General features: G+C 47.2%; 1 protein-coding gene across 3 annotated transcripts in view; it reads right to left on the reverse strand.

The window, feature by feature from the left end:
* The window catches only part of RBM27 (RNA binding motif protein 27), a 152131-nt gene extending 144728 nt beyond the window's left edge, over positions 1-7403 (reverse strand). For 2 of the 3 annotated variants that reach the window (XM_040344582.1, XM_040344581.1), the window contains exon 1: positions 7035-7403. In XM_040344582.1, coding sequence (XP_040200516.1) covers positions 7035-7093 — 59 coding nt within the window. In that variant the 5' untranslated portion in view covers positions 7094-7403. The remainder of the gene's footprint in view (positions 1-7034) is intronic. The other variant, XM_040344583.1, reaches the window with a different exon arrangement.
* Positions 7404-9630: the final 2227 nt, after the last annotated feature.

Here is a 9630-nt window from a genome sequence, read left to right on the forward strand (position 1 = left end):
CCTGTAGCGCTACGCCGCTGCCGCCAGAGGGATGAAAACACATGTCCCTCTATGGAGATGGTTCACATCTCCACGCTGAACGCCGGACGCCTGCCGCCTGAAAAAAAATCCCGGACCTTTTTTTCAGGCGGCATTCGGCTAGGAGATGGGAACCATCTCCATAGAGGGGGTCAATCTGGGGCACATCTAGGCGGACAATACCGGCGTTTTGTCGCCGCAAATCGCGGTACAAAACGCCGCTATTTGTACCGCGATTTGCGGTGACAAAACGCCACGAATTTGTCTGCCTAGGTGTGAATGGAGCCTTAGTAGTGAGAAATTACCATCCTGCAACTCCAAACTTTAGATCAGCCCCAATTCACTTCACCCCCCCCAATGCACATCTGCCCCACCCCATGCACCATCTTCTCATCTGTCCCAACACTGAACGTTATCCGTTTATCTTCCCCACCACTGTAACCCCCTTAATCATCCGCCCAATGACTACCTCCTGCACATCTGTCCCACTTCTGTTCCCCTTGCTCTTCTGTCCCAACACTGTACCTCCTTTTTCCTCTGCCCCACCACTGTAACACTCTGCTAATCTGTCCCACCAATGTACCCCCTTTTTCCTCTGCACATCTGCCCCACCTCTGCACCCCCCTGTGCCAATGCCACACCAATGTACCTCCTTTCTCCTCTGCCTCAACACTGAACCCCCTCTGCTCATCTGTCCCACCACTGTACCCCCCTGCTTTTCTGTCCCATCGCTGAACCCCCTTTTCATCCCTCCTGCACATCTGCCCCATCAATGTACCTCCCTGCACATCTGCTCCACCGCCGTATCCCTGTGCTGTTCTGTCTCACCCACCACTGTACCCCTTGCTCATCTGGCCCAACGCTCATCTCTTCCACCATTGTACCTCCCTGCTCCACCGCTGTACCCTCTTATCTACGATATGCATAAAGGAAGCAGAGATGAAACACATGTACCTGTCCTGGCACACTCATCCTGCTGATCCACCCCACGTGCTTGTATGCAATGTCACATACAAGCATATGGAATGGAAGCGCAAAGATGAGGTCAGGAGCATTTTATGAAAGCAGTGGGCCTGTGTGCAGGATCATAAGTTGGGCCCCCCAACTTATGATCTGGTTTGGTGCGATTTTCATTGTGATGAATACTGGCTGTGGCTTAAAGAGATACAGAGTGCAGGGGTTCAGTTGTGATGCAAAAATTCAGGAATAATGTCAACAGTTCCCAGAAGCTCAACAGAAATTCCACAAACGGTCACCTGATTGTGATTTTCTCAATCACAGTGAAATCCCTTCTTTCTGAGATTGGTAGTGGCAACCAAGTGAATCATCTTCCTCCAGATAGTGGGCGGGGCTAGCAGGACTGTGATTGGCTTTAGCAGTGGCCAAGACAGTCGTCCTCCTGGAAACAGGGCCTGCCCACCCAATATTTTCCCTCATCACAAAAGTAGACAATTAAAGCTACAAAGTTATATAATCAAACAATGGTCCCCATCTTCTACAATGTGTGGGGGCACCGTGCCCCCCCCCCCCCTCAGTGCAGGTGCGGCGTGGGGAATTCTGAAATAGGAATGCATCACTGACACTTCCCTGCGCTACTCTACTGATGGGGAGGGAGTCAAGTGCCGGCAAAAGAGGCTTTGCGTGCCGCAGCTTGCCTACCCCTGGGAAATATATGTGTATCAAGGAAAGAGGTGCTTGATGAAATGTTTAATTTTGGAATAAACAGTAAAAGCAGGAATCAAGCGATTGCCAAACTATCAAAGCACTGGAAAAATTGCCTGATAACGAAGGGCAAAGCAGCAAACAGGATTTTTGCCATGCGGCTAAACACCTGTATGAATGCAGCCCAACACAGGTTAGTAATCAAGTAGTTGGGGAGGTGGCTGAGGAGTTAGGTTTACCCCAATTAACCCCATGTGTACTGTGCTGGCAGGTTTTAATTATCAGTTGTAAACTAAACGTGCACACTGCTTGTCCTAAAAAGGGTTAAAGATCTCTGGTTATACTATGTGAATGGGAACACAAACACAATAGTAGTGGGGGGGGGGAGTTCTCACATATGACTGCAAATACGCTTTACCCTAGGTTCACATTGATGCGATATGGCATGTTAAATCGGTGCCCATTGCCGGCAATAGCATAGCCCAAAACAGTGCGGCGCTGCACTAATTCCCAAAAGTAGTTTCTGTACTATTTTTGACAACTTCGGGTGTGATTTGACATCTATGCAGGAACCCGCACACATGTCTCTAAAAATCGCCCCTGAAGCTGGACTGACATGCGGGAATGAAACCGTACGAGTTCAGCTAAACTCCAATTTCAATCCTGCAGCAGCATTTAGGCTTAAGTTGGCAACAAATCAATGAGAGCCTACCCAGCTGCCTTGTGTACACCCCCTTGCAGCAATGTGATTGTCAGTGAACCTCCCCTTTCTTTGGCGGTCAGCGGAATCATGTATTTATACAAGATCAGCAGGAGAAACAGAGTAAAGTACAAGGACTAGGCAGAGGTAGGCTTTCAGATACAAACAATACATTTTTGTTATCTCTGCGATTGGACATCACAGTGATGACAATGTACAGAGCCATTCAGATCAGCTCTGTATGCAGGAAGAATTTATTAACACTGGACAATCTGGAGTAGCTGTGCAACCAATAAGATTTTATCTTCAGATCGTTCAGTTAAACTTTGAAAATGAAAGAGAAGCCAATTGGTTGCCATGCAAAGCTATTCCAGATTTTGTCTGCCCCAGTTTTTATAAATTCCCTTCAATGTGTCTGAACAGAGCTGTCGCAACAGCTTAGATCACAATCACTGAAGAGTACACAGACAGTCCAAAGTTACCTGGAGCAACACTTCTAAACCACATTTAGAAAATACACATCCACTGCGGAGGACACCAAAAATGTTGAAAGAAAAAAAAATAAAAAAAAATAAAAGAAACATTATATGCCAGTTTTTTAGGCGGGCCTGAACAGGCGCTCTGTGCTCCTCTATGGAGCAACGGATGTCAGCGGTGACATCCGACCCGCCAAAGTGTGACGGAGGAAAACCCCATTTTCCATCCGTCTGGTAGATCGGATCGGGTGACAGCAGACTCTACAGTCCGTCGTCATCCAATCCCCCATAGGGGAGAGCGGCACTCTGACAGGTCAGTCCCTGTACAGTGTGCAGAGACAGACCTGTCATCTGCCAGTTCAGCATGGATCGACGGATCGATCCCCGCTGAACAAAGCGGAGCCCGGACACAGACCATGTGAAGGAGGCCCAACTGTCTTTTTACCCCGATCTGTGATCAGCTGTGTCCAAAAGACACAGCAATCACAGAGCGTGCCGAAACGGACGCGATCAACCGAGGATGTCATATGATGCCCTCTCAGAACTGGCCGACCAGTAGCTGTCATTTTGCTATATCGTTGTTGGCTAGTGGTTAAAAATGTTCCCTATACCTATCCTGCTTAACTTGTGTAAAAAAAAAAACTGTATACTTACCTTTTTTCGACGGTTTCCATTCGGTCATGTGAACCCCTGCGTCACTGAGCAGCGGCTGCAGGGGAAAGGAGCGAGCGTTTGACAATGACTGAATTCCAGGAGCGATGACATCACCCATAGGCTCCGAAGTCCCAGCGCTCCCTCCTCTCTCTTGCAGCTGCTGCTCACAAACACTGTGGAGCTGGAACTGCAGGATCATGTGGTCGGAACGGACTAAAAATATATTAGTACAGTAAAACCTTGATTTGAGAGCGTTTTGCAAGACAAGCAAAATGTAATACATTTTGACTTGATATACAAGTAGCGTCATGTCACAACCAAGTATAAAAGAGAAGAGAGGCACCTCCAAGTGTAGCAATATGGTCACATTTAATGAAGGTACAACATATGACAACTCATATGGTTGATTAAAACAGGCACATCTAAGTATGCAGGCATCCGGGGTAAAACTGTCCACATCGACCCTTCCACACTGTGCTCCATGAGCAGTTCAGTCGCTATCCTGCAGGGTAGTCTTCCCAGTCTAGATTGCAGACTAACAGCAGCGAGAGCATAGCTTTACCCCGGATGCCTACATACTTAGATGTGCCTCTTTTAATCATCAACTATATGTGAGTTGCTAAATGTTGTACCCTCATTAAATGTAACCATATTGCTACACTTAGGAGGCGCCTCTCTCCTCCTTTATACTCTGTACCTCTGGCTGGATTTTGCTACTAATCTCCTTGTGAAGGCTGCCATTTGTGGATGGACATTTTATGGTTACACAACCTATTGCTATAATATTTTTATATGGACTTTAAAATAAATGGTTGTGGAACGAATCGTCAGGGTTTCCATCATTTCTTATGGGGAAATTCATTTTACTGTATACGGAGCCGTGTAAAAAAAAAAAAAAAAAAAAAAAAAAAAAAAAGTAATAAAAAGGAAGAAGGTTAGGTGGCATAGGTAGCAGAACTCCCTTTTGCTACCTAGCCTGCCTAACCTGAAGGGAACATTTCTAAACGCAATTAGCGTTTAGGCTGAATTTCTACTTAAAAAAAAAAAAGGGAGAAGTTTGCGGTACAGAAAAACAACAAACCTCTACTCGTCTCTATGCTACAGCTGTCCCATGTCGGCTCTAAGGTTGCATTCACACCTGAGCGTAGCTTGTTTAGTCGTTTTTTTCCGGCGTTTTCATGCGTATTTGCGCACAGCGTCGTCCGACGTTTTTGTACTTCGACGTTTTTTATTTTAGCCAATAGGATAAATCATCATCTTTTCATCACTTGTTGCTATGTTGGTAGATTTTATTCATCTTCTGCCTGGGTGAAATGTTCTATTGATTAAAGCGACAAAAAGCCCGTCGCAAACGCTCGTTGTCGTGCTAGTCGCTTGAATCGAGCGTTTCCATTAGTTTCTAAGGGAAATACAAACGCTCAAACGGCCCGATTTGCGCGACAAAAAAGGGTCCGGAACTTGTTTGAGCTTCAGGCGCTCGGCGTCAGCGTCAGGCGTTTTGGAGTGAAGATGTGAACCATCTCCATAGAGAATAATGTATGTTTTTCCCCCTCTAGCGTTTGAGCGTCGCGCTTCAGGCGACAAAACGCTCAGGTGTGAAAGCAGCCTTAGCCCCAAAAGAGTGCAATAACAAATCGCGATTGTTTAGTTCCAATCTGCTCTGAGCTCACTGGAACTGGGTGGATCCCGACAATATAATCAGGACCCTTCCAGAGCCTGGAGGAGCTCTGATGTCAGCAAGCTATAGCTTGCTCTCAGCTAACTGAGACATGAGAGAAAAATACAAGCACTCCTGTAACCCAGAAGAGAAGTATGGCCATAACTTGGCAAATCTAAGGCTACTTTCACACTGCAGTGCCCAGTTGTTAGCACCACTTGTTTTTGTGCCACTTTAGCGTCACTGACGCTTTTTACAAAAAAATAATAATTAAAAATAAAAAAAATGGTAAAAGGGATCCAGTTTTGCAGCCCATTCATTGCAATGGGAGGGGTGTTTTGGGAGCACTATTAAACCCGCCACAAAGATGTTGCTTGCAAGACTTTTCGGAACATCCCGCAGGCACACCGTCCCAGTGTGGAAAGACACACTGCAATGAATGGGAGGCAGTTTTCAGGAGGCTATTTCTAGTGCCAAAATGCCTAAAGTATGAAAGTAGCCTAAAGTAGGTGTAATCCCCATAGGGCTGCAGAAGTGGAAATACACATTGAGGGCCAGTTCATACCAGAATGCTACCATGCAATGCAGCTGCAAGGGGTTTCCAAAAGTACTACATACACTACTTTTAGTGTGGTGCGATTGCAGCCCATTCCAGGCTGAAACATCATCACACACACAACTGCATGCGAATCGTACCTGGCCCGAAAAAAGAAGCATGGTCAGGGCACTTACTTGTGCTCTGCTGTGACCCAGAATTGGCCCACAGTGGGCTACAGTCTGCTGTCGGGTGACATCACATACTTGCTCTAGGCTCTGGATCCAATAATGTTGGGATCCAGCCAGATGCCAGCTCTTTGTGTGCCGTTCAAAGCCTGAGCCAGCTGCTCCTACCCAACCAGAGAGCAGTGAATGACAGTCACCGCTCTCTGCTCAGAGCTGACTGAGACCCGAGGCATACACCGTCTCCATTTTTTAAGACTAAGTGCCGATACTTTTTCTCAGGTACTCACCTATACCAACTACCAATTACCATTTATAGTTGTGCGACAGTTTCTCTGTGTGTTTACATGTGCGTTCCAGTTTTGACAGCGGGATTTCAGCTTCCTCCGGTGCGTCAGAGTGAAGAAATATCATCAGCACACCAAGGATAACTCAAAAAGGGTCCAAAGCTTTATTTTCGTGGTCACATAGTACACATACGGCAATGTTTGGCGTGGTGATGACATTTCTTCACGGTTTCCAGCATGTGGTCATTACAGAACAGCCATTTTCAGGAAGACGTTGTGTGGGGAAAATTGCGTTTGGACCTTGTCCAGTGGTTCGGGTGCAAACTGCACTTTTCTCAAAAATCATACCAGACGACATTTTAGAAAAATGTGCTGCGCCCGGCCCGCATATACATGAACTGGCTTCCTTGAAAAGGCTGCGGGGTCACATGTCATGCGAATCGGATGTGGCTCAAAACACATCCAATTATCATATGTGAACTGGGTTACAGTCTGCGCACTTGAAGGTATCGGTTTTAGTATCAGAGCATTTACTCATACAAGTGCTTAGTATCGGCATTAATACCAGTATCGGCACGACACTAATCAGTGGTCATGTGAGTTTAGCGGCGGAGGGGGGACAGCATGGAGGCAAATTACCCCAAAGTTTGCCTTTAATGTATAAATGACAAGAATAGTCCTGAGAAGAGCTGAGAATCACACGGAGGTTTGAGAAGAGCAAACATATGAGAAGCTTGTGTGCATATAGAGAAGAGGGGCCCTTCCAGCAATGGAGGTCAGTATAGAGGGGGGAGCAGGCTCACCTGTCACCTGTGTACACCCCTCCTCCTCCCCGGACTTGTTGCCCTCACACTACTCACATGGGCTCCAGTAACTTGGCCAGCCACGTCCTGAAGGCCTCCACATTCTCTATCAGCATGACGGCGGATGAAGCAGGCCTGGGGGGGCGTGTGGGAACCGCTATCGTGCCAGCAACGCGATACCAGCGCTCATCCTCCTCCTGTCCCCGGCCTCTCTGTCCTTCTCCGACACTCTACTCCCTGTACTCCGGGAGGATAGCTCCGCTTCCAAGCTGACCTTTTACCGCCAAATACCCGGCACGTCCCGACGCCAAATCCAAAGCTCTGCTTTACCCGGGCCCACTACAACTTACACAGGCAGTAGGGCCTACGATGGGACCGGAAGACAGACAGTTTAGATCAGCCAATTACGGGTCACAATGTGATGTGTAGCGACCAATTGGAGCATACCGGGGCGGGACTAATCAGGATGGTCAATAGTGGGAGGAGTAGTGATGAAGAGTAGTGTGGTGCCGCATGGTGTGTGTAGTGTGTAATGTGTAGGGGCAGTGCTCCGCCAAGAGTGGCCACAGGGTTGGCTCACTGCTCTGTTGTGTGTATATTGTAGTTGCAGTGCTCTGTGTATATTGTGCAGTATCAGTGCTCTGGTGTGTGTATTGTAATGTGTAGTGTCAGTGCTCTGGTGTTTGTATTGTGATGTGTAGTGTCAGTGCTCTGGTGTGTATATTGTGATGTGTAGTGTCAGTGCTCTGGTGTGTATATTGTGATGTTTAGTGTCAGTGCTCTGGTGTGTATATTGTAATGTGTAGTGTCAGTGCTCTGGTGTGTATATTGTAATGTGTAGTGTCAGTGCTCTGGTGTGTATATTGTGATGTGTAGTGTCAGTGCTCTGGTGTGTATATTGTAATGTGTAGTGTCAGTGCTCTGGTGTGTATATTGTGATGTGTAGTGTCAGTGCTCTGGTGTGTATATTGTGATGTGTAGTGTCAGTGCTCTGGTGTGTATATTGTGATATGTAGTGTCAGTGCTCTGGTGTGTGTGTGTATTGTGATGGGTAATGTCAGTACCCCAGTGTGTGTTGTGTCAGTGATCAGGTGTGTGTATTATGATGTGTAGTGTCAGTGGTCTGGTGTGTGTGTGTGTGTGTGTGTGTGTGTGTGTAATGTGTAGTGTCAGTACTGCAGTGTGTGTTGTTGTTGTATAGTGTCAGTGCTCTGGTGTGTGTATATTGTGGTGTGTAGTGTCAGTGCTTTGGTGTGTGTATTTTGTGGTGTCAGTGCTCTAGTGTGTGTATATTGTGGTGTGTGTGTGTGTAGGGTCAGTACCCCAGTGTGTGGTGTCAGTGCTCTAGTGTGTGTATATTGTGGGGTGTAGGGTCAGTACCCCAGTGTGTGTTTTGTGATATATGCGGTCAGTACTCCAGTGAGTGTATTGTGGTGTGTTGGGACTAGGGTTGCCACCTCATCCCTTTAAAAAGGAACACATCTGAATTACACAGGTTCTGTGGTTGGTTAAGGTGGTAATTAAACTCACTTAGTGCCTTATCTGCATTAAATTAGCCTCAGAACCTGTGTAATTCAGATCTGTTCCTTTTTAAAGGGATGAGGTGGCAACCCTAGTTGGGACAGTGCCCCAGTGTATGTGTGTGTACAGTAAGGATGAGCTCCGGCGTGTTCGCACACTCCATGTGCAGAGCCCGCCAGGAAGTCGGCACCGCGCTGCGCTAATCACAGGCAGGGAGACATTTCCCGATCTCTGCAGCAGAACATCGGGATAATGTCTCCCTGCCTGTGATTAGCGCAGTGCAGTGCTGACTTCCTGGCGGCTCTGCACATGGAGTGTGCGAACATACCGGAGCTCATCCTTAGTGTACAGTGTCAGTGCTCTGGTGTGTGTGTATATTTTGGTATGTAGGGTCAGTACTCCGGTGTGTGTGTATTGTGATGTGTAGTGTCAGTACCCCAGTGTGTGTTGTGTAGTGTCAGTGGTCTGGTGTGTGTGATGTGTAGTGTCAGTACCCCAGTGTGTGTATATTGTGGTGTGTAGTGTCAGTGCTTTGGTGTGTGTATATTGTGGTGTGTAGGGTCAGTACCCCAGTGTGTGTGTTTTGTGATATATGCAGTCAGTACAACAGTGAGTGTATTGTGGTGTGTTGGGACAGTGCCCCAGTATGTGTGTGTGTGTACAGTGTCAATGCTCTAGTGTGTGGTATGTACGGTCAGTACTCCAGTGTGTGTATGTGCTGTGTAGGGCCAGTACTCCAGTGAATTTGTGTATTGTGCTGTGTAGGGCCAGTACTCCAGTGTGTGTGTGTGTATCGTGCTGTGTAGGGTCAGTACTAAAGTGTGTATGTATGTATTGTGCTGGGTAGGGTCAGTACTCCAGTGTGTGTGTGTGTGTTTGTGTGTTTGTGTGTGTGTCTATTGTACTGTGTAGGGTCAGTGCTCTAGTGTGTGTGTATTGTGCTGGATAGGGTCAGTACTCCAGTGTGTGTGTGTATTGTGCTGTGTAGGGTCAGTACTCCAGTGTGTGTGTATTGTGCTGTGTAGGGTCAGTACTCCAGTGTGTGTGTATTGTGCTGGGTAGGGTCAGTACTCCAGTGTGTGTGTGTGTGTGTGTATTGTGCTGTGTAGGGTCAGTACTCCAGTGTGTATGT

This window comes from Rana temporaria, chromosome 3, assembly GCF_905171775.1.
Source record: "Rana temporaria chromosome 3, aRanTem1.1, whole genome shotgun sequence".
Classification (NCBI taxonomy): domain Eukaryota; kingdom Metazoa; phylum Chordata; class Amphibia; order Anura; family Ranidae; genus Rana; species Rana temporaria.